Below are 26,138 nucleotides of genomic sequence, written 5' to 3' on the forward strand. Positions count from 1 at the left end.
AATTGAATAGTCGCGACAGAGACTACATGACCTGCAAGTCTAAGATATGTACTGTCTGGCCCTTTGTAGAAAGTTTTCTGACCCCTGGCATAGAGGTTTAAAACTATTTTTATATATGTTTCCTGTTGAGTGTGACACAGTCACAGGATGGTTAACTCAGGTCCAGAGGTCACTGGGAGCCCCTGGCTGTTCTGTGAGATAGGACAATAAGCAAGCCCTGGAAACCAGAGCAGGGTGAATGTGACAGATCTGTTAGAGCCAAGAAGAAAGCCATGTTGATGCAATCCAGTAATCTGGCCTCTCCCTTCTCTGAACCGTCTTTGTATCTCTCGGATGGTCACATTGTACTTTCTATGATCACGATTTATTGTCTTTCTCCTATTCGATATGGACTACATGAGGGCAGAGACCATGTTTTGTCCATGTTAATATTCTGAGGGTCTAGCCATACTTCTGGTTAAATAGATACTCATTTAGAAGATGTGTCATGGCTCGCAGGATTATGGTGTTATGAAAAGGAGAAAAAAGCAAGGTCTGACAGCTCAGAGGCAGAGGGCTTTTATGTATCAGTAAGCAAGAGATTAATTAAATGAAAATCAGTTTGGAGAAGAGTGTTCAAGGAAGTGGGAGCACCAAGGGATAGCTCTGTGTGGGAGAGAGTTTAGGGAATTGCTCAGATTTTCTGAGGCTTTTTATTTCCCAAAAGCCCAAGAGTATTATTTGTCTTTTACTGACCTGGGAGCAGAACCTCAAGCTTAAAGTATTCTCAGTGATTAAATGGATTCTCTGATCCTTTTGTGGCAGAGAATGATTTCCCTTGGCTCACAAAATGAAATCCTGGGTCTGACAGTGGGGCCTCCTTCTCACATATTTGTCCAGTCACATCACTCATTCAACAGACGTTTAATGAGCTACTACAATGCACCAGGCCCTTTGACAGCTTGGGTTTAAGCTCTGTTTGTTTTCTCATTATGAAGTGCTAAGATGATAAACACTAAAATTTATTGAGAACTCTATGATATATTGGGGTGAAAGAGAGGAAAGTCAGTTGACTAGATGCCTAGGTGGGTCCAAACCTAGGAATGGGGAGAGAAAGAGTCCAGGTGTAGGGCAAACTCCTGACAAGTCTTCATTTTTCCCTGTCTGGGCCCAAAGCCTCTGGCAGACAGATTGGGGTACTCTTTTTTTTGTTTGTTTTTTTGAGGGGGGAGGTAATTAGGTTTACTTATTTATTTTTAGAGGAAGTACCGGGGACGGAACCCAGGACCTGTGTATGCTAAGCATGCGCTCTGCCACTTGAGCTATACCCTCCCTCACCAGGGTAATCTTGAAGTAACATCTTGCATCTGCTTTTTTGGAGGGGAGGGGAAGTAGAGACTGCTTATGCTTGGTTTTGTTCCTTTGAAGAAATTCCCTTATGCATACTTAAACTTAGATATCCAAACTCAGCATGTCAAGTATGAGAAATACCTTTTTCAAGGATCTAAAAAATCTTTAGAAAAGATTTATAAGGCTTACTTAGTATGCAAGACTAACTAAATTGGAGAAGGAAGAAAAATTGTGTGACATCAGTACTTTTCTTATAGGGCTTAAAAAAACTACTAAAGTGTGAAATTTAGAGTTATTGAATTGATTTCATCAAGATTACTATAGGGAAAAAGGTTTACACTCCATCAGTGCTGCATTTAGGCAGAATTGAGAATTAGGCCAGCTTGCTTTCAGAAGTTTCAACTTTCCTTTCAACAGCCCTCTCTCTCAGCGGCACCTGCCACCTCCCACCTCCAGATGCCTAGTAATCCTCTTCCTTTCTGTTTTCCTTATCAAAACATGACTTGAAGAACAAAGTCCCTCTAAGCTACAAATGATTGAAGAAGTTTAAAATCTCTCCGATTCAGGCATATTTGTATTTTAACATGGGATCAACTCATGTTTTCTAAAGTTGGATTTTGAAGTATTAGGAAATAAGCTCTGGGAATCTTTTTGATATGAGAGCCTCCAGGTTCTTCACACAGTCTTCCTGTACAGGGCTTTTCCTCCCTCCCCACCGCCCTCCCATGTGCATTAACTTTCTACTATATTCCAGAGCCTATTCTAGCTACTGGGTATAGAGCAGCAAATGAGAGAGACATGGAAACTGCCTTCTTGGAGCTTTCATTCTTACAAGCAGACAAAAACACATAAAAAGCAAGTAAGACCTTTATTCGGGATAGGGCAGGGGGTGGGAAGGGACAGACTGGGATTTCAAAATGTAGAATAGATAAACAAGATTATACTGTATAGCACAGGGAAATATATACAAGATCTTATGGTAGCTCACAGCGAAAAAAAATGTGACAATGAATATATATATATGTTCATGTATAACTGAAAAATTGTGCTCTACACTGAAATTTGACACAACATTGTAAAATGACTATAACTCAATAAAAAAGAGATCTTTATTCGGGATAAATAAGAAAAAGAAAATCAAACAAGGTAATAGATAAGAGTGCCCACAGAAATCATCAGACACCTCCAAGAAAGGGATAGTTGAGATACCCCTCAAATGAAGGTGATGGTAGAATGAGCCAACCATATGCAGATCTCTAGCAACAGTGTGCCAGACAGAGAGGGAAGCTTGTGCAAAGGTTCTGAGGCAGGAATGATTTTGATGTGTTTGAACCAAAGAAAGAAGGTCAGTGTGATAGGAATACAGTGAAAAGAGGGAGAATGATCCAAGATGAGGCTTTAGAAGAAAAGAGGGAGAGAATCATGTGGTTCTTTTAGTTCACGTGAGGAGTTTGTATTTAAGTGCAATGGGCATTCAACGAATACATTCAACATTTGGTAACAGCTAACTTTGCTAAAAATACCAGCTATACTGTTTGCTGTGGTTTTTTCAGCTCTTGGGAGAAGCTTTCAGCGCTTCCTATAATCTTTTCCTTTCAGAGCATCACTAATACTCTATGGGATGCTTTTTTTTTTTTTTTTTTTTTGCTTGGCATATTGTTTTTTGGTTCGTTAAACTTTCACCCCAGACAGCAAGTGCCACCTCAGTGAACTCAGGGTTGTGATTTAGAGATCGTTGTTTTTCTCACAGTGCCTTCCACTGTTTTCTGTTTCCTATTCAACATTAAATGTCCCTTTAGGAAAAGAACAAGACTCAATTACTGGGTTTTCTCCCCAAAAAGGAACAGTGGCATTTACAGTGGCGTACCTAGGGCGGAGTGCCCCGCTGTCTGGGGGAAGGAGAGGGGTTCCTTGTGCCCAAGACGATAAACTAGCAAGTTTAGTCGAAGCGGAAGACCAGAAAGCGCAGACAGCGTACTGGATCCGAGACGCGCAGCAGCTGCTGGCCGCGCGTGTCCCGGCGCGCCGGCAGGTCAGCTCTGGCGCCTGGCTGATGGGAGAGTCCATTAGGGATGGCCAAGGCAGGGAGTTCCCGCCGCCGGAGCGCGGACCTGGCTGCCAGCTGCGCAGACGAGGGCGCGCTGTCTTGGACGACCACCCCCGCTCCGCTGGTCAGGTGAGCGCAGCGCGGAGAGCCGCGAGTCCTATTGGAGCAGACGGACGATGGGGGAGGAGGCAGGGGGCAGAGTGGGGGGGGGCGGTGCGGCTGGAGCCACCTTCCAGACTAGACAGCGGGAGAAGGAATCCGCAACCCGGGCGAAGCGTGGGGACGCGAGCGAGAAGGCGGAGCGAGGCTGTGCGAGGGGAGAACCGGCGAGGACCGCAGGGCGCGCGCGGATGTCGGTGTCCGCGGGGCCAGGTAGGCTATGGCTGCGGGGTGGTAACGCGAGCTTCCCGGTGGCCCCGGGAGCGCTGCAGCGTCCCCCGCGGCGCGGAGTCGCTCTCCCGCACCTGTTGCTGGAGGTAGGCGGCGAGCGCGCGGCGGGCTGCAGCGAACCCCGCGGAGCTGCCCAAGTCCGCGCTGCCCTCGGCCGCGGCGGTGCGGGGAGCGTGTCGTTCCTGCCGCGCGCCCGTTCCGAAGCAGCCTGGTCTCAGAGGGGGTGAGAAGTGAAGGAGCAGAGGGAGAAGTTTCTTCTCTTTCTTCCTGTGTGAAACTCGAATCTTAGCTTTAATTTTAAAATGTCTGCCTGGAAAATAACCGATTAAGAAAGGCGCGCCGTAGATAATAAATAACGGGAAGTTGAGATAAATTTGAGTCTTATTTTCCTAAATAACGGCTACTTTGAAGAACTTTCAGGGAATTGATTTCACGGAATTTGGAATTAGCCTGGAGCTGTAGGATGTTACATATATATTTACATACGTATATATATGTTTATATAAAGTTTACACACTTTAAATGTTTTAAACACGTTTTAAATGTTTTAAACTATTTTAAAATTGATTTTTTTCTTAAAACTAAAACTAAGAAATTATAGCGATGTTCATCGGGGGAAAACCGATTTTTAGGTGCAATGTTAGTTTATAATGTGTAATTTTTGTCTTAAACCAATTTCCACATTTCAAAAAATCCACAACCTTTAGAAACGTGTAATATGTTAGCTGCACCCTGTTTTAGAAATTACTGATATCGAGTCTTGAGGGTGCATAACTACTGATAATTAGGATAAAGCTAAAAAAAAGTACCTTAACTAATACATACAGCATTATATACAAATTCTTGTTGAAGTTATTACCTTAAATTACTAAAGTTCTTTTTTCTTTTCTCTGTGTCATTTATCAAAGAGCCAGATAGACCCCCCCCCAAAAAAAAAAGAAAAAGAAAAGAAAAAAAGATGTTCTATGGTCTAGTTACAATACAAATGAACACTAGCAGTTTATTTTGGGGTAATTTCCTAGGCTGCAGAGATGTGCCAAATACACCGTGAAATGTGTTTCAATAAAACATTTTAAATGCATGCAATTAGATATAACATCCTGATTCTGACATTAACTTATAGTGACTTTGGACGTTCACTCATCCTTCTTTGGCTTTTCTTCAGTCATAAAGTAAAGGGATTGGACTAACTGATTAAAAAGACTTATTTCAGCTTGAAATGAAATGTCTCAAGATTACAACTTTTTTGAAAGAAGTAACCAAAATGTATACGCTAAAAAAAAAGTATGAGGGGGGAGGGTATATCTCAAGTGATAGAGTGTATGCTTAGCATGCACAAGGTCCTGGGTTCAATCCCCAGTACCTCCTCCAAAAATAAATAAGTAAACCTAATTACCCACTCCCCTCCACACACGAAAAGAGTATGATCGAAGCCTATCTCCATGTTCCTATTTCCATGGTGAATGACAGTTACCCAGTATTGAATGCCTGCTATGTAATCAAGTCTGAGAAACCCTTTATATAAAGGTTATTTTATTTAACACAACAGCACCATAAATTAAATAGTATCCCAATTTACAGATAATGACACTGAGGCATGGAAAGTTTAAGCTCCTTGTCCAAAGTTCCCCAGTTAGTAAGAGCTAATCAAGGATTTTTCCTGAGTACTCTGAGCATCTATGCTATACTAAATGTGATGATTAAAAACTGAAAACGCCCATAAACACCAGCTAAGAAATAATCTTAAACTGAAATATGAGTCCACAATGGAGTGAAGGTAAATTAGGCAACAACAGTGAGTCTTGATATCATCAGATATAGTATCAGTCAACATTTATCATATTTTAATATCAACAATTATAGTTAAATGTTGTATGTATTTTATCAAATATTGAATTCTAATTGTATTCATTGTTAGAAAATGATAAGATATATTTGGAACATAAATGCTTTTGTGGTAATAAAAATAATGATTAGAAATGATATAGGAAGTCAGAGGCTAATGTTAAGCAAAAATATTTTAGATATCTTTCCATTTGGAGATGTCCCTGCCTATGCTACGCCCAAAGAAAAAGACTGTTCACAGCAGAATCAGCTGTGACTAAACCCTTCTGTGCATATTCCCATGATGAATGATAATATTATGCCACATTTATTGAATGTCCTCTATTTATCAGAAATTCTCCTCAGGCCCTTTAAATAGAGTAGCTTTAGTTTTAATCATCAGACACTGTTACTCTGATTTGAAGGTGAAGAAACTGAGGTAGAAATATCTATGCTCTGGGAGGGTCCACAAAGAAAGTCTATTTTGATATAGATTAGGTGCATGATACTTTATTGTTCAGAAATTCATACGCTGTGAACACAGCACTGAAATCCTTAAGCCCTGGGAGGAGACTTGGAGCCAAACTAGACCAATCCTTTATTTTATATTTTGGAATCTGAAACTTAGAAAAGTTAAGAGACTCCAAGTCACTTATTTCTATTTTCCCATTTATGACTTTAGTCACCTGCACATTTCAAGAAACTAGTAAGTGAAAAGCATATTAACAGGTTAACTTGGTCATTAAATGTTTGATTTATTGCCACTCAACCAAATGCTGCCTCATGTCCTTTTTTAAGTTACCCTTTTTTTGGTGGGGGAGGTAATTAAGTTTGTTTGTTTGTTTATTTAATGGAGGTAATGGAGGTATTGAACCCAGGACCTCATGCGTGCTAGGTATGCACTGTACCACTGAGCTATGCCTTCCCACTTTATGTCTTTTTTACATTGCTGTCCTACAATTCTTGAAATTTTCAAGTTGCCCCAATTAGGATACAAAATCTTTGAGGATGAGTGACTGTGTTATATATTTCTCTAGTATCTCTAGGGTTTAGCAAAGTGGTTAATACATTGAATAAATAGCTTTATTGCACATTTACCTGTAACAGGGAATTATTTTATGCACTGGGTCCAAAATCTGCACAGGGAAAGCACTGTGCCATCCCTACTTTTGACTTTATATAGAAGGTAGCTAGATAATTTATGCATAAATTATAAAGCATATTGAGCTCCTTAGATGATGATTGTGTAATTTCATTGTAAAATGTATGTTACCATGGAGAGATATGGATGGGCATTTCCCTGATTTTGTGAGAGAAAAATCACATAGCTAAGTATTACACACAGTTGAGTGTAGATTTCTTTCTCTCATTCTGACTTGCAAATAACTTTTCTTTTTCCTATTGTAAAGATAGTACAGAGGTATGTGGGAAATTCAAAAAGTCGAGAAAAAAAAAATTGACCAGGAATGCCATCGTCCAAAGGTTTTGTTGAACATCTAGCCAGAGAGATGTCTTTTTTCCCTTAACTCCTGTTGAATCAGGGTGAGAGCTGAATTATTTATTGAAACAGTTTACAGTTTAAACCTCTATTTAGACTTAGTATTCTGCCACTCTCAGGCAGCTCAGACATTATATAAACAAAGATATTTGTTGAGAAATGGAAGATAAACTTACTACTAATAAGCCAGACTCTTTCCCTCTCATGCAGGATGAAGTGCACAGAAAGTTAATTTCCCCAAGCATGCATGCCTATTTTTTTCCTTCACAAGGCAGGACTGGAGGGACAGGAGGCATCTTTGCATGTATGGAGGGCTCCCTGATATGCCAGCATGTCAGGCCACACAGGAAGCCTCAGCACCCGAGCTCTTTCGCCCTGATAGAGGTGTGGCAGAGGAGGAGACGGGTGGAGCTGGGACCCAGGAGGCTGTGTTAATACAAAAGCTGTGTTTTCTGATTCCACTGTGACACACTATACACTAAAATATACCAGACCAAGTCCCTCCCCCAGCTGTTGGGCAGGTGGTCATGGAGCCCTTTCTGGTGCAGCCAGGCGTGAGTCTAGCTATACCTCAGATGATGGCAGGGTGCTGAGAGGGCATTTCTCATTCATTTATTCTGGATTCTGAAAACCCAGAAAGGATCCTCTTTCATATAAAGGGGGAAAACTGGCTGTTGAAATAGTTGTCCATAAATGAGTTTTGAACTAAGACAAAGTTATTAGTTATAAAGGGAGGCTGGGGGTCTCTTTGAGAGAGACAATGATAGCACCGTCCATATGCACTTGAATGTAATTACATTGAAAATATTCATGTTTTAACGATTATATGATTTGATTATTTTAATTTCATAGATTTATTTGTTATTCAAAATTCCTTTTCCCTAGGCACATTTTCTTGATCTGTACTATATATTTGGGAGTAGAATTCTTTCATGCTTTACTTTATTAGGGGCTTAAGATGGCTTAAATCCAACCATCTGTTCGCATCTTGGCACATCAGCACTTGGAGGTGCTGGTAGGGGCTAAATAAAGTTCCCACATCTTAAAGGTTAGGGAAAGAGCTACCTTTATGAATAGATTTCAAATGATTCTCAGCTAGACAATAGTGCAGAAGTGGAATAAAAATGCATTTCGTTCTTTGAAGCACAAGGTCCCCTGTCTATCTTTAGTTTTGCTGAAAGGCAATTAGCATTTCAACTAGCCAATTTGGTTACATGCAACGAAGTACTTGGGTTTATAATTTGCTGCTCTCTGTCAGAGGCTGTTGAGCTGCAGCTCTTATGCAGTCCTCTCCAAGTAGCCTTCTCTCCAGCATAGTTATTGTTGCTGGTCTTAAATAACTAATCACCGGAGAGTTTTCCTTGCCTTCAACTGTAGGGTGCCATAGGGCAAGGAAAATGAAATGCCAAGCTTGTCATTATTAAATAGTCATTATTGAAATGTGGCATAGGTTGAAAGATACTGAATAACTTCAAATCAAATGCAACTTCAAAAAGGTATTGTGTGGCACTCTTAATAGTTTATTTCTGCATGTAATATGTGCAGTAAATGGTGGGTATATATATTGGAATTAATTAAGATGACTCAGAAGTAACAAAGAAGAAGCAATTCTTAATTATTTATATTGACTTTCCTCCTTTCTGCAAGAGAGAATTCTGTGGGTAATAGGTGTAAAAGAAAATAATTTTTTTTAAAGTGTTATAACAAATGAACAAGTGCTCTGAGTCATATTGTGGAAATAATTCAAGGGATTGTATTTGTGTGCCAGTTGGAAATAAGATTTTGTTAGCTTCTTTAGTTATAAATTCTGACAATTAGGTAGTATTAGTACCCTTCATGTATATACTCATCCCTCTGAAGGAACCACTGTATGTTATGATAATCCATTTGTCAGGATAATTGGAATGATGTTATCCTTTAATCCATGTCATGGAGCAGTAATTCAATTTAGCTCATCTTTTAATGCAATCCTGTTTTTGCAAAGTTGTACTTATGTAATTATTTGGAAGTAAAATAATACATTTTCTCATTTTCAAATAATTTTTAACTGAAAGAAGGCATAATAGAGAGAAGTGTATTAGATACAAGCCTTGCAATTATCATTAAGCATTATAATTTTGAGAACATATATGAAAGGATTGCATTATCTTCTATATTTCCAATCTGTGATATAAAGAGAAAGCCCTGCCTGTAGCTGTAGCTAGAATGGTTTGTGTATTCAACTAGATTCAACAGTATTGATGAGTAGGAATGAGATAAGTAGGCTTACCTGTCCTCTGGCAGACTAATCAACTAAGGATGGAAAGTGTTCTGGAAAATGTAGGACTTGATCTGGGCTTTGAAGAGAGGTAAAGCAGAGGATGTGGGGAGAGGTTGAGAGAAGGGCCTGGGGAGTATCTTGGATCAAAGCGGCAAAGGTAAGAATGATCTGGCTGTCTTGTCCCAGATGCACATTAGATCTACTTGACTGGAACTGTTGACAGATGAGAAAAAGACAGCTGAACATGCAGGGTAGGTTGGATTTTTTTTTTAAATTGAGATATAATTCTCTTACCAAAAAAAAAAAAAAAAAAAAATCACCCCTCAAAGTGGATAATTCAGTGGTATTTAATGTATTTACAAAGTTGTGCAATTTTCACCATTGTCAATTCCTTAATATTTTCATCACCTCAAAAAGAAATCCTGTACCTATTAGCTTTCACTTCCCATTCTCTCCGCAACCCCCTGCCCAAGCTCCTGACAACCAGTCTACTTTCTATCCCTATAAATGTGCTTCTTCTGGAATCAACCAATACTTGGCCTTTTGTGTCTGCCTTCTGCCAGTTACTATGATGTTTTCAAGATTCATCATGTTGTAGCATGTATCACTACCTTGTTCTTTTTTTATGGCTGAATAATATTCCATTGCATAAAGCTCTTCCAGTTAACTAAGACAGTTAATACAACTGACTGTGAGAAAACAAAATGAAGGAGCAATTTGCAGCTAACGACTTCTCCCTCACTGCTGGCTGTTGGTCTTCCTAAGAAGGGAAGTATAGTAGTGTCTGGCATGACTGACCTATCTAGTATATGCCAAAATCAGAAATGTGATTGAATATTATTATCTGAATTCCATTTTCCGATGACTTCTGTCTTTTTTGGTAGGGACTCATCTGAATAATGTTGGTTGAATTGGTAAAATTAGATAAATTTATTTTTTCTTCTAAGGCAAATTACAGAAGCTTTAACATTATTTTGTTAATGAGGGCAATTCAGTAAATCACTTGACTGAGAATCAGGCTTTAAGTAAAAGACTTGTCCAGTTTACTAATATATGGTTAGTCAGATATCACTCATTCTGGTGTGTATATAGGTAGGTATATGTCTGTACATTTATGTATTTGTTTATCTGAATCCTTAACTAGTTTCTTGAAAGGGTCTAATTCACTTTATAAAATAAATTGACATTTGAACAAATTTGTCTAATTTTGCTAAAGGCAAAATATTTTAGGCTCCTTTGATAAAACCTAAAAAATATATTTGCTTAGTGCCTTATGGTATGCAATATATGTTCGTATAAATTAATTTATGTAATTTTAATAACCTCTTCATTTTTTTACTTTGTAGATGAAATGAAGACTCATAAAAATCAACAAAATTAATTAAAAACAACAACAAACCGAGGTTTTCAATTTAATGTCCAAAAATTGTCCACTCAATAATAATTTTGTTATTTTGGTGTCTCACAAGAATATTTCTATTAATTTTAGAATGAATTGACTTCCTATCTTAAATCTACTAGTATAAACAAATATGATTCATTGGGTAGCATTACATTGAAAACCTCACTATAATGAAAATATTTCCAAACCTCAGCCAGGACTGTAATTCTTTTGAACATTTGTTACCAAAATTATAAATAATTGGAAGTAATCTTTGAATACCAGTGTAAAGCAATTTGATCATTGTGTGGCAGTTTTACATAGTATTTAAATACCTTTCTTACAGAACGTCAGCAAATTTTGGAAATTATTCATGGTTTAGGTGACTAAAGTACACTAGCTTTTATGTCAGTGCTATCCCTGCTACTTGAGACTTTGGAATAATATGATTAATAGAATTTCCAGAAGCTGTTTTTGCTTGCAGAGGATTTTACATCATCCTCTTTTTATTTCTCACTAATACTCATGAAAGCTGTTATATTGGAAGTTGGTCATTCATTCATTCCTTTTTAACTGAAGCTCTCTCCCATGGATTTGGAAAACACAATGATTTCTACTTACACATTTTATTATAGCTGCTGACCTTAAAATTTATTTAGATTTTAGAGTGATTTTTAATGATGTAAAATTCCAGTGATTTCATGGCACTGTGTGTTCAGAAATCCTAACCCTACTCTACTGGGCAACCAACACCTTTTCCCTCCAGCCCCAGGCTCACTTCTTTCAACACAGGAGATGAATGTAGCCATGGAAAGAATTAGGGCTGCATACTTACTTCTTTCATTGCTTCTGCTCTTATTAATGTATCATGTCAGCTACAAATAAAATCTATATGACAACTAATTACCTTGCAAATGGCAAATCAGTCTGGGTGTGAAATGGTACATAATATGACTATTCTTATTACATCATTAAGCGTTCGGTGTGGGGCTGTTTTATTCACCAGACTATGCCAGTGGGTAGGCTGTGCTGCCATTAAGAGGCTGAGTGTAGTAACAAACAGAATAAAGATGTGCACTTTTTATTTCATGGCATTTTTGTATGATAGGAGGTATGGAGTAGTGGCTTTTAAATTATCTTCCCTATATGACTATTAGCAAGATTCTTTTGTTAATAAAAATTATTAATCTAGTATTTAGTTAAGAGCATAAGATCTGGACCTTGGGAGCTTGAATTTGTACTCTGGCTTTGCATTTCCACGGTGCTGTCTTGACAAATATATTTAATCCCTCCATATCTCAGGTTCCTCATCTGAAAATGAGCGTAATTATAGTACCTATCTTATATTTCACATGGGTGCTATGAGGATCAAATGAGTTAACACATGTAAAGCAATTAGAACAGCACCCAGCACTTAGTAAAGTTGGCTATTAGCTAATATTGTCACACATGAAGTCCGAATTACGGATGACTAAGGTGCCTAAGGATATCTTCTTCTTTAGCTCCTTTTGCCTCCTCTAGATCCCTGAAGAGGATTTAAATTTACCTCAAAGCTACAAGAGCTCAAGTTCCAACCTCCAATTTTTTTTTTTTTTACTTTGTAGGTTGATTTTGGATCCTGAGCACATTAATCTTTAGCCTTTTTATTTTCTAATGTAAATACTTCCTTGACAAAGTCTTCCACGAACCCTCAAATTAGATTTTACATCATTCAGGTTCCTGTTTCCATGATTGCTGCTTTGACTTATGAGTTTTTCTAGGACTTGTTTTTTTAAAAATTTCTGAGTGACACTGTTTTAATTTTGGTTTTAGGTACTGTCAGTTTATCAATGAATTTTATTGTATTCAGAATGAAAGGTCTGTATGATATTCAATTTTTGGAATTAATTGTCAGTTTTTATAAACCTTTCCTGTGTGTTAAAAAGAACAGTGTATTCTCTGATTGTTGGGGATATATTCCGTATGCCCATCAGATCATCAGACAAAGCTTATTAACTGTGTGGTTAGAATCCTCCATATCCTTCCTAATTTTTGTGAATCTGGTATATCAACTACAGAGAGAGAGAGAAAGAGAATATGAATTTAAATTCCTCACTTCTCTTTGAGGTTCTAGCGATTTTTTTTGAAGGGGGAGGTAACTAGGTTTATTTATTTATTTATTTATTTACTTACTTACTTACTTACTTACTTAATGGAGATGCTGGGGATTGAACCTAGGACCTCATGCATGCCGAGCATGCACTCTCCCAGTTGAGCTGTACCCTCCCCCTGGCAATTTTTGTTTTATATATTTTGAAGCTATGTTTTAGCTTATAGTATCTCCTGGTAAATTGATATTTTTGTTGTTGTATAATGACTGTCTTTATCTGTAGTAATGTTTTTTGCCTTGAAATCTATTTTGTCTGTTACTAACAGACATCAGTAATATTTCAGTAGTATTTTCCTATTATCTCATGAACTTCAGAAAGAAGGAAGTGACCCCAGAAGGGTATAAGATGTAAAGAATGTTGGTAAAAGTAGAGAGTACACTTTTGGATAAATGAAGAAAATGTGAATGCTTAAGTTCTGTAAGTCTAATGTTAAATACTGAGAGTTAAGTAAAACAAGCTGTAGCTTATGTTGTGTGCAAAATTAGCGTGATAATGGGGTTTGTGTGACAGATGATTGGGCTAAGTATTCTAAGATCCTTTCATTGTTTACCAGTAAGGTGAGGGTATTAACTTTAAACCTTTGAAAGTTTACAAGAAAAAATGAACTCTCTCAACAAACAAAGGCATCCACAAGCACAGCAAAGGAAAGAAAGAAGAAAAAATAAAACTGTAAGAGCAGGGCAAAAAACCCTGCAAAATCATATGACAGAAAAAAATCTAAATGTAAGGTTAATTATAATAAGTGAATGAATATAAATTGAACTCTTCAGACAAGCACAGAGATTACCAGAAGAGACAAAAAAAAATTAATTACATGCTGTTTATAAGACACACACGTTAAACATAAGGACATAGAAAGGCTGAAAGCCAGAGATTGCAAAGAGAGGTAACAGCCCCTAACAATTTTGTATTTAATTTGATGCTCTTCCTTAAAGAGGAGCCCCCAGTTATATATGCTTCAGTTATAACCAAGCACTCTAAAACTTAATGGCTTAAAATAACCACTTATTTTGCTAATGAGTCTGGAACTTGGGTGGGGCTTGGTGGGCACAGCTTGTCTCTGCTCCATGCAGTGTCTCCTGGGGCAGCTTGCCTGGGGTTGGGGATCCTCTCCCAAGGTGTTGCTTGTAATGGCTGGCAAGTTGATGCTGGCTGTGGGCTCCTTTCCATGTGGGCCACACCAAGGGGAGACTTGTACTTCCTCATAGTGTGGTGATCAGGTTCCCTGAGCAAGTGTTATTTAAGGGACAGGAGGTGGAAGCTGCCAGTGTGTTAAGGTTTGGGCCTGGAAGCTAGTACTGTATTCACTTCCACTGAATTCTGTGGACAAGTGGCCACAGAGCTTAGATTTAAGAACAGGAGACATATAGCCCATCTGTCACTGGAAAAGTGTCAAAAAACTGTGGAGCCATATTTTAAAACCACTACACTGCTGTTGTTACTCATCAAAGTAGTAAGAAAAGTAGCTGTGACGAACTCCTTTGTTGAGATGATGGCAGTTTGGCAGAGGGTGTGGTTTCTGAGTAACTTAAAAGGAAAAAAAGCCACTTCGACCTGCTGATGGCAATATATTCATGCATTTTTAAATAGGGATTTTCAACTGAGGCACCAAGAAATATGTATATCAAATGTTAAAATGAGCTGTAAGAAATTATCGAGACTCAGAATTTCAAAGAAAATAACAGAAACTAATTGCATAATTTAGGAATTTCTTCATGTAATATATATAAAAAATCCGAAAGAGTGAAGTCTGAGAGAGGGTTTTCCGAGCAGAATTTATATTGGGAGAACCGTGGAAGTGCTGTGACTAGCCCCTGTCCCATGGGTATCTGTGCCTTGTTTAAGTGTGATGAGGAGGGCTTCATTTCTCCTTGGGGAGTTTGATTTGTGGGTGAGGACCAGAGCGAAAATTTTCCTGAGTGATTCCCGAGAGAGCTAAGGTGGCCTGTGGCAGCAGGATGGAGGGATGTATCTGGGCTGACTGGCATCCCCTCCCACAGCTGCACAAAGAGAGTTGAGCCCCAGGGCCAGCTGTGGCTCTCACAATAGGGATGTCAGCCTGAGGTTGTGTTAAAGGGATCTTGCCTAAGAGGCGGCAAGGGGAGCTCAGTAGTAATTTGCTATGAGTATATTGCCGGGGCAGAAGCCAGCGGGGATCTGGATTAGCCAGCTGAAAGAGAAGCACCGCCTGCCTCTGGGGGATTTAGTTGATGGGGCTCAGCAGTGAAACCGCTGTGGAACCTGCAAAAGGATCCACAGGAAGAGCTCAGCTAGGCTGTGGAGACAAAGTCGTCTCATGACAGTCCCATCAAGTAAGAACCTGTCTCGTACCTCTCCTCAGTCCTGACTCCCGCCTTGCTCTGCCCACAGTGGGGATGGGAAACCAGTTGGCCAGCTGAGGGAGGGGTGAACTCTAGATGGACAAAGAGAAAAGGACACAGCCCCTTCACCCACTGTAAGCCACCAGCTTGCAGCAGGCCCTGGTCGGGGTAAAAGAGGAGTTAGTGTTAAATTAAGATTAAACCTTTGATTGTTATGTGGGTTTGCCAGTAAAAATGTATTATTATGAAAGCTTTCAAATATTCACATGAATGCAGAGAACAGTAAAATGAATCCCTTTATACTCACGACCCGAAATTGCCAATTTTCAAGATTTTGTTTCATGAATCTCAAAATTTCACAAAATGAAGCTGTAAAAAATATGAGTGTTTTCTTACATAACCAAAATGCTATTATCCTAACTAATAAAATTAACAATAATTCCATAGTCTCATTCAGTAATGAGTCTGTATTAACATTTCCTTGATTGTCTAAAAAATATCTTTTTAGAATTTGACTCTTCTGATTAGGATATAAGTAATTCCTGATATTCTGTCTGACAGTCTCTCACAGTCTCCTTGAATCTCCCTTTTCCCCTGTACCATTGATTTGTTGAAGAAGCTCTAGGGGTAATTTGTCCCCTATAATGTCCATGTTCTGGATTTGATTGTTTCTTTCTCTTTGGACTACTTACTGTGTTTCTTTATCCTCTTTTTTTTTGTCACTAGTAAATTGAGAGTTAGCTTTACAGCTGCTGTTGAATTCAGGTTTTGTTCCTTGGGCAAGAGTGCTATGAAGGTGGTGCTCTAAACTTCATGTGGTGTCACATCTGGCTCTCTCACGTGAGTGGCACGAGGAGTCATCAGCGAGTTCGAGTGGTGAAAGCCCAGTCCCTGCATTCACAGGTGTCCCACTGACAGCTCCCCGGACCCCAGCTTTATTGAGATACAATTGACATATAACATAGTGTTAGTTTAAGGTGTACAACATAATGATTTTATACATGTAGGTATCGCAGAATGATTATCACAGTAAATTGAGATAACATCCATCATCTCATATAGTTACAGTTTTTTTTCTTGTAATGAGAACTTTTAAGATTTACTCTCTTAGCAACTTTCAAGTATAAAATACAGTATTGTTAACTATAGTCACCATGCTGTGCATGGCATCCCCAGGACTTATTTTTGGGAGTTTATACTTTCTGTACACCTTCACCCATTTCTTACCTCTCCTCTCCCCTCTAGCAATCAACAATCTTCTCTGTTTCTGAGTTTGTTTCTTTACAATTCCACATATAAGTGAGATCGTATAGTATTTTTCTTTGTATGACTTATTTCACTTAGCATAAAGTCCTAAAGGTCCATCTATATTGTCAAAATGACAGGATTTCCTTCTTTTTTATGGCTGAATAATATTCCGTTGTATATCTTATATTTTCTTTATCCATTCATTCATTGATGGGCACTTAGGGTGTTTCCATGTTTTGGCTAAATAATGCTGCAGTGAACATGGGAGGGAAGATATCTCTTGAGATAGTGATTTCATTTCCTTCAGATATATATACACAGAAGTGGAATTCCTGGATTATTGGGTGATTCTATTTGTAATTTTTTTGAGGAACCTTTATCATGTTTTCTATAGTGGCTGCCCCAATTTACATTCTCACCAACAGTGCACAACTACTTTTCTCCACATCCCTGTCAACACTTATCTCTTGTCTTTTTGTTTACAGCTCTTCTAACAGTATGAGGTGATACTTCATTTTGGTTTTGATTTGCATTTCCCTGATGATTAATGATGTTGAGCACCTTTTCATGTAGTTGTTGGACATTTTTGTATCTTTGGAAAATGTCTATTCACTTCCTCTGCCTGTTTTTAATCAGATTGTCTTTTTGGTATTGAGTCATAAGAGTTCTTTATATATTTTGGATATTAACTCCCCATCAGATATATGATATGCAGATATTTTTTCCCATTCTGCAGGTTGCCTTTTCATTTTGTTGATGGTTTCTTTTGCTGAGCAGAAGCTTTTTAGTTTGATACGGTCCCATTTGCTTATTTTTGCTTTTGTTGCCTTTGCTTTTGATGTCATATCCAGAAAGACATTGCCAATACCATTGTCAAGGGGCTTACCCCTTATGTTTTCTTTTAGGAGTTTTATGGCTTCAGGTCTTAAACTTCAAGTCTTTAACCCATTTTTTGATTTTTACTAATTGCTTCATCCATGAATATCATTTCCTTAATTATTTTATTAGGAGTTGCAAACAGGTGCTTTTCTAATTCTTGCTGCATTAGTTGGAATTGGGTAAGGAAAGACTTTTTCCTTAACTAGGCTGTTTGGTTTTTCTGAAAAGGAATTTACCCAGGATATACGGGATAAATATTTAATTCTTCCCCTTTAAATGTTAATTTCAGAGTAAGGAGTTGATGCCCTAGTTGCTTTCAGTTACCCTAGTTGATCACCAATGAGATAGATTTTAGTACCCTTATAAACATAAGGATTTATACATTCATTGTGTTTCAGACAGTTGCAGTCATTACCCTTTTAGATGCCCAAAAAGCTTAGTCTTTGGCTTGTGGAACCCTTTCATGTTCCTCTTGTGCCCATTGAATGACTTCATTAATCTTCAGTGGTGTCCTTACTGGTATAAGATGTTGAGGTTCATTTTGCATATTTCCTTCCCCTGACATCGGTTATCCCTCTGAGGAGCCCTGGCTCCTTCTAGTGGGGAATGGTGTTTAGAGACAAAAATCTGGGCACTACTGATGCTCGGTGTTACTGATTTGTCATTACTTTGAAGCATTTTTAATGGTCAGAGTCAGGGAATACTTATTTTTACAAAGAAAAAAGTCATGAGGTGTTAGTGCTACTTCCAACTTAACTTTAACCTTATAGAGACCTTGCATAATTTCTTTGGCTTTATTGTAATTTCTTAATTATTATTTGCTCTATCCTACAACATGGTTTCAAAATATATTCTCTACAACATATAAAATATGATCCCAAAATGTATATTCTACAGTATAAAATTTATTTTAAACATAATAATACTGATATTACCACTGACGATAAGAATATTGAATGAAGTATAAGCTTTCTTTGCAGCTGTATTTGTCCTTCGAATGTATTCTGCTAAGGGCGGACTGTCAAAATACTATGTTCTAAAGGCATTAGAAATAATTATTTTGTCTGTGTGATTATATCACCACTTGATAATACAGTCACCTTGTTGCATTTTGTGTGCCTAGTGTATAGTTGTTTGCAAAAGAAACACTGGCAACATGATTTGAGGGCTGGTAAAAATGGTTATCTATAGGGGAAGAAAAGGAATAGGTGGATAGAAGTGAGAATCCTCTAAATATGCCTTGTTATAATGTAAGTTTAAACCTGTATGCATGTAAGTGCACTATATATTCTGAAAATAAAAATTAGATTAAACAATTATCTGCACCTGGAGATGTCTGTTGACTACATGAATTTGAAGTTGAGGGGAGAAGTTAGGCTGGAGATGTAAATCAGGAAGGTTGTGTTTAGAGCAGTGAGGTGAAGGAGTTCACAGTGGGAGCGAGTGCAGGTGGAGAAGAGGCCTGGGCCTGGGGACTGGAATATTCGCTCACGTAGACATTGGGAAGAAGACAGGGATCTAGCAAAGGAGGCTGAAGGGGACCTAGTGAGTATGAAGGAAAACCAGATGAATGTGGCATCAGGAAGCCACATGAGAAGGTGATTCAAGAAGCAGGAAGTTACCACTTGCCCTCTCAATCATGTTTTGTGTTGCAGTGCTTCCAGTATATTCTAAATCACAAGTGAATAAGGAGTTATGGGGGTAGCTGAACTTAGGGGAATGGGAGATATTTAGAGTGGACAGGGATGTGCTATGATTATGGGAAAGCAAGTCCAAGTTAGAAGAGAAATTCAAGTAAGCCAGTTCTTGTAAAACTTTGACTCCTGATCTAACTAACTTCTCACGACCTCAACCCTTTCAGTTGATTTTGTAAGTTTAAATGGAAATCTGGATTTAAAATAGGATGAAGTTAAAATTTAAAGTTGGAAGAATAAGACTTCCCAATACAAAAATGGGCAGAAGAACTAAACAAGCACTTCTCCGATGAAGACACATACAAATGGCTAATAGGCACACGAAAAAAATGCTCAGAATTGCTAATTATCAGAGAAATGCAAATCAAAACTACAATGAGGTATCATCTCACGCCAGTCAGAATGGCCATCATTCAAAAGTCCATGAATGATAAATACTGGAGAGGGTCTGAATAAAAGGGAACCCTCCTACGCTGTTGGTGGGAATGTAATTTGATACAGCTGTTATGGAAAACAGTATGGTGAGTCCTCCAAAAACTGAAAATAAACTTACCATATGATCCATCAATTCCATTCCTGGGCATATATCCAGAGGGAACCTTGATTCAAAAAGACACATGCATCCCAATGTTCATAGCAGCACTATTTACAATAGCCAAGACATGGGAACAACCAAAATGTCCATTGACAGATGGCTGGATAAAGAAGCTGTGGCATATTTGTACAATGGAATACTGCTGAGTCATAAACAATAATAAAATAATGCCATTTGCAGCAACATGGATGGACCTGGAGAATGTCATTCTAAGTGAAATAAGCCAGAAAGAGAAAGAAAAATACCATATAACATCACTTATATGTAGACTCTAAAAAAAAAAAAAAGACAAGTGAACTTATTTACAAAACAGAAACAGACTCACAGACATAGAGAACAAACTTATGGTTACCAGAGGGGGAAGGGGATAAGAATGGATAAATTGCAAGTTCTAGATTTGCAGATACTACTAATACACATAAAATAGATAAACAACAAGTTTATACTGCATAGCACAGGGAACTATATTTAATAACTTGTAGTAATCTATGGTGAAAAAGAATATGAAAACGAATATATGTACGTTCCTATATGACTGGAGTATTGTGCTGTACACCAGAAATTGACACAACATTGTAAACTTATTATACTTCAATAAAGAATATGTATATATATAAAATAATACTTAAGAAACTTTGTTTTTCATGAATTGTAAGAAAACACAGAGAAAAATGATACATCTTTTTTAAAAAAAGCCAATTAATTAGATACGTTTTATGATTGAAGGAAGGGACAATTATATGCTAGAAAGTGAGGGCAGAGTGGGTGGTATAACTTCAAAGTATTCTATACCCTGGACGCATTGATCAAAGGCAAAATAAAAAAAGAAGTAAGTCTGAGAGAGTCATTGCATTATCAGAAAAATCTCCCTGTATTTCAGTTCATGACACCAGATCTCCTCAGGCAAAATCAAGAGATGAAAGATACGGAAGTTTATACACACAGTGAATTCTATTGAAGACTTCCTTTTCACTCGTGAGTTTTCTTCAAAGGGAAGTTTTGGGTATAAAGGATTTCATAGAAGGACGTGAAATACATGTGTGTAGGGGAAACTGTGTTCTCAAGTCATGCATTCCCCCTGGAAGAAGAAAATGGAGAATGGAAGATAAGGAAGAAAAGAGCTTAGGAAAAGTACAAAGATGATAAGAGATTTGTTTGTCGATATTCTTGTTCTACTTAAATGGTATTTCAACCTTTTTTATTTTACAAAAACACTTAGGTACTGAACATATCTAGAAGTTCCCTGTTTTGATACATTCATGTAATTCTGGGATTGTAATTCTTGGATTGTAGTTTATATGTACAGTTCTAGTGTTAGGTTGGGTGTGTTAAATGATCTTAGTTTTAGGGTTTAGTTTCAGACTTCTATTTCTTGGTATTTTGCTTTTCAAAAACAGAATCAGAAATGACCAAAGTAAAACATATTCAAATGCAATGACTTAGGAAAACATAGAAAAGGACAAAGAAACAGCACAATATCTTTAAACTTTATTACTTAAAGTTCACCACTATACTTCCAGTACTTTTCTATGTGGACACTCACTTGTATACATAAATGTATTTGTATGGTTAGTATTTATTTTTTATGTAAAGTATTTTATTTTAGATTAACATATTACATCATAAAATTCATTTAAAATATGCTCTATGATATTTCATAATACATTCTTCATTATTTTAAATAATTATGTAATGAGAATTAAAATGACACACATTAGATTTGGGTAATTAATGTATATTAAAATGGTAGGCTCATGAACAGAGATACTGAAGTTATTTATAGCTGTATACATGAATTGCCCCAAAACTTAGTGACTGAAACTAATTTATGATTATCTTGCACAGCTCTGGGTTTTGAAGGGCTTAGGGGCTCTTCTTGCTTGGGGTCTACCGTAGAATTAAAGCTAGATAGTGGCTGAGGTCATTCACATGCTGGTCTGGGTTGTGATGTCATGTCTGGACATGACGGGTGGACAACTAGAAGTTGTCCAAGTATCTCTCCTTCCATGCAACCTTTCTGTATGACTAGTTTGAGCTTCCTCAAAACATGCCAGCCCCAATCAAGGGAGTCAGATGTCCTAAGTCATGGTTAGCTTCAAAAAGCATTTCAAAAAGACTGGGCAGAAGTTTCAAAACAGTTTATGACGTAGCCTCAGAAGATCCAGAATGTCACATTTCTGTTGCATTTTATTGGTCAAGCAAATCACTAAGGCCAAGATTCAAGAAAAGAGGAATTAGATTCCACCTTCAAGGAAGGAGTAGTAAAGACTTTGCATCTATCTATAACTTGTTGCAAGTGGCTTCATCCAATTTTAAAGTGGAATAATGCACTTTAATTCCAACTTGCTATAATAGTAGACTCATATCACCCATGTTATGTATTCATTTAACTACTGTTATTTGTGAAAATGGACACTTAAATATGCTATCATAATATGATATTGTATTTGTCCTACTTTTTATCTGGGAACATTTTCTCATGCCTATACATTTTTTTATAAAAGATTTTTAATGACTTCATATTGCTTTCATATATTACTTCTTAAAAAATGGGTCTTTGCACAAAGATTATCTACCATTGTTACTATATTGACAAAATAGTTTAAATTGTTCACCTTAAATTAGAGAGGGGTTAAGCAAACCAATATAAAGGGCCAAAATAACTAGAGACCTGCTGAAGGAAAGGCATACCTGCTAATGACTCATTACTTAACTAGCCATTTGGGAATTAGAAATGATTTAAAAAGTCAACTAATCAGTGACATTTAAAGTGAATTCCTGTCTTAGCTGCTAAAAATAATTTCAGCCTGAAGTCCTTCTTGATACATCCTTGTGGAGGTTATGACTTTGTTAATATGAATTGGGTGAATTAAAAATAATGCACAGTTACTGAGTAGGTACTCTCAGCTAAGCAGTGTGCTAAGAGTGTTACATATTATTTCATCTAATCCTCACTACTAGACTTTGACATAAATGATGTAATCTCTCATTTTCATGAGAAGTCTGAGGTTTAGATACAACTGAGCTTCAGAGACACTAAGCCACTTGCCAAGCTATCGCAGAGAGTAAGGACTGAACTTGGATTTAACTCAAGCAGTGTGACCTTAAAACTAGTGTTTATAAATCTGTGTGATATACGGTTATCCCTTAGTATTGCGAGAAATTGGTTCCAGCACCCACCGCGGATCCTAAAATCTGCGGATACTCAAGTCCCCATCATCAGCCCTCTGTATTTGTGGTTCTGCAGCCATGGATTCAACCAGCCACAGGTTGTGTAGTACTGTAGTATTTATTGAAAAATCACATATACGTGGACCCATGCCGTTTAAACCCATGTTGTTCAAGGATTATCTGTACTTTCTTCTTTTAAATATATATTAAAAAAGTATTGATCAATGATTTGAAATATGATTAGGCTCAGTGCAGAGGAGGATGCAAAGATAAATAAAGCATGACTTCCCTTAAGGAGACCAGAGAGTAGTAGATGGCGGATTTCAAATCAAAGAATAATATTATAAGCGATTTATAAAAGAGAAGTGCTCAACTTGTCTCTGCTATGAGGATGCAGAGGCAGGGGACAGAGGGGGAAGGTTGGGAAGTGTAGCACTTATTTTTGATTTGAGACATGTTTGAGGGACTGGTAGGGCCTCTGTATGGAGATGCCCAGTAGTCATTTGAAAGTGTCTCAAGCTCACCATGTAGGATTGGGATTTTAACAAGGATTATTGCCTACTGTAGTCAAAACAGTTTACTGGAAACTGTGGGGTAGCTAGATGGAAGTGTCTAGGTAGTTGACAATATGAGTCTAGTTCTACAGGATGTACATAGATATCAATAGGGGAATATTGTTCTGTAGTTGTTATAGGCTTGGGAAATAATGTATTAAATAAAGTTAAGTCTCTGTTTAGGTCTTTTTGGTGCTTGTTATTTGTTTAAAGTATTTTAAATATTTAGGAAGGTATGTACAGTATCTGTACAAATTTATTTCTTACACATAATTCACAGCAAAATTCTTTAGTCTGGTCAAAATGTGGGCATAGCATTGAGCAGAGCACACTTGGGGAATATTGATTGGAGCTTATATGAGACTTTAGGAATTAGAATTGGGAATCTTTTATAGGAACTAGGAAACGTTGAGATCTTTCAGAGGGAAAGTTTAAATTTGATATTGAAGGAAAGGATAGAGTTGAGGGAGAAGCTTGAAGAGGAGGCAAGGCTGAGGATAGGGAATTACTTGTAGGTAAGAAGACTGCATTTGGGGCACAGGGAGGGCGGGAGAGAGGAAAGGAGAGGGGAAGGAAGAGGGGAGGTAGAGAGACTGTTAGGAGTAAGGTCTTAAAGAAACACCAAAGAATAGGGTCCAAACATATGTGTTGGATTATTCTTAGGAATATGGGCGTTCCATTTTGGGAATAGTCTGTGGTAATGAAGGAAGAGAGAATTTTGAGCAAAAGGAAATAAAACCCCTAAAGTGTTTGAAGTATAAAATTTTAAAGGTAGGCAGTTATTATTGATGGGCATTCAGATACAGTAATGAAAGCAAAGAAGAATAAACCTTACTCTAATTTTGAATTTACTAAGATGTATAATTCATTTTCCAGTGACTGTTTACACACTAGTGTAGAAGGTATAGTTGGGTGGCAAAAACTGATCTAATGAAGATTTACCTTTTCTTTACCTAGGAGAAAAATCCAAATGAAATTCTATTCTAATGTGTTGGTTTTGGTCATGTTTACTGCTGCGTGCTCAGGCCTTAGACGATGCCTGGTGCTTAGTAGAGACTCAGTAAGTATTTTTTGAATGTTGTTGAAGGGTAAATGAATGTTAGACACACCTACTGCACATCAGTAGGGTCCACATGCCACATGTGGGTTTCCTTTAAGCTCTTTCAAACTTGTCTACGTGAATGAAAAGACTACACTCTTAAGAGGACTTGACACTAAGCCCTGTGGCTGGACGGAGCTGGTTAGGGACTCTGAGGGCTGAAGATAACACTGAAGAAGTGGTATAGTCAGCAGGTAACACTCCTCTGAAAATAATGCTGACCTGTGCCATGGCCAGGAGCTGGGGCCAACATGGCAGTAGGGCCACAGCCTGATGCAGCAGACCCAGCAGATGGAGGAGGACCAGGTGCAGACAGAGCACCAGGTTCTGAGGCTCAGGGGCAGCTGAAGCAGTCGGGACTGGGAGACACCGGACCTCCTTTAAGAGTGCATAAGCCCTGGAATTCTTGGAGCATATAAATAAAGGACCTCCAGGAGGTGAAACTGGACTTTTTTCCAATGTGGTACATGGAGTCTTGGATAGCATTTAACTTGGAGAAATAATGGCATGGTGATATATTTGCACACTGGGTGTTTTAAACTGGTTCATACTTGTTATATACTAAGGATCCCAAGGAATTAATAATTTTTGTCACATCAGAGCCATGAGAAAATTGTAATCACATCCAACTCCACATCCAACTCCGTTATCCTCCCAATCCCCAGCATAGTACTGAAACAAAGTTTGGGCTCCGTTTAAAACCACAAAAACAAACACTGTATTCTTTAAGAGGAAGAAAGAAGAGAACCATTTAATTTTGGAACGTGTAGGCAGTGGATCATGACCGTAAAAGCCCCAAAAGAGTGGAAATGTAAGGTAAGAGAAGAAAAAAATTAGATGAGCTAAAAAGAATGCTTTGAGAAAAGTACAGACACAGTTACACAGGATATTCATGAAAGCAATAAAGAGTAAAGTCAATATGTTATAAGGCATTTGCTTCTCTGTAAAGGTAAGTTTAAATCAGTCCTAACGAATACAGTATTTATAATTAAAAATCGGAAGACCTTGCAAAATGTTTTCTATAGCTCAGACCTATCTCACTGATCTATTATTGATAAACTTGTATAGACTTTTCCTGAATTGGACAAATTTCAGACTTTGACTTAGAATTTTGAAATGTTCTGGTAGATATTATTAACAATTTTATCAGTAAAAATTCAGCTTGAAATGAGTTTATTCTGGCGTTAGTGGTGCTTCTGGAGGGTTCTTAACAGTGTTTAATGACCTCAGTGATGAGTATTTTAGCATTTGGAAATTTTGGTCTGCTTGATAGATATTTGTAATCTTACCAAGCATTATAGAACTTTATAAAAATGTATTTTCAGCTTTATCATGATGCTTTTTATTTGTAAACCATTCTGTGTAATTAGCCAGTGAAAGAAGCTTAATCTCATTGATTTCCTTTAGAGACAAATATATAGACAGAACATTGTAGCACACTGATGACATGGAATCTATTTCTCACGTGTTCAGTGTGGGTGAGACAGATGGAGAAATAAATTAATATTGTGAGGTCACTGGCTTCAGATTTCCTGGAATGGAGATGTTTGTCATCCAGTCTTAGGTTTCACATGTTTCAAAGTGTGGAGGATTATAGAAGTTGGGGGCAGAGTAGAAGGTGTTCGAATATTTTGGTCTCAAATTAAGCTTTTTACTTTCACATTAAAATTTTGTATAGTTCTTGAGGTGCTGTGGAAA

The 26,138-nt window shown here is 37.7% G+C and overlaps 1 protein-coding gene across 1 annotated transcript in view; it reads left to right on the forward strand.

Moving 5' to 3' along the window:
• Nucleotides 1-3,624: 3,624 nt before the first annotated feature.
• The window catches only part of ADGRV1 (adhesion G protein-coupled receptor V1), a 471,474-nt gene continuing 448,960 nt past the window's right edge, over nucleotides 3,625-26,138 (forward strand). The window contains exon 1 of the mRNA XM_074360351.1: nucleotides 3,625-3,748. Within this exon, the coding sequence (XP_074216452.1) occupies nucleotides 3,727-3,748 (22 nt within the window). The 5' untranslated portion in view covers nucleotides 3,625-3,726. The remainder of the gene's footprint in view (nucleotides 3,749-26,138) is intronic.

Source organism: Camelus bactrianus, chromosome 3 (genome assembly GCF_048773025.1).
Source record: "Camelus bactrianus isolate YW-2024 breed Bactrian camel chromosome 3, ASM4877302v1, whole genome shotgun sequence".
Lineage (NCBI taxonomy): Eukaryota > Metazoa > Chordata > Mammalia > Artiodactyla > Camelidae > Camelus > Camelus bactrianus.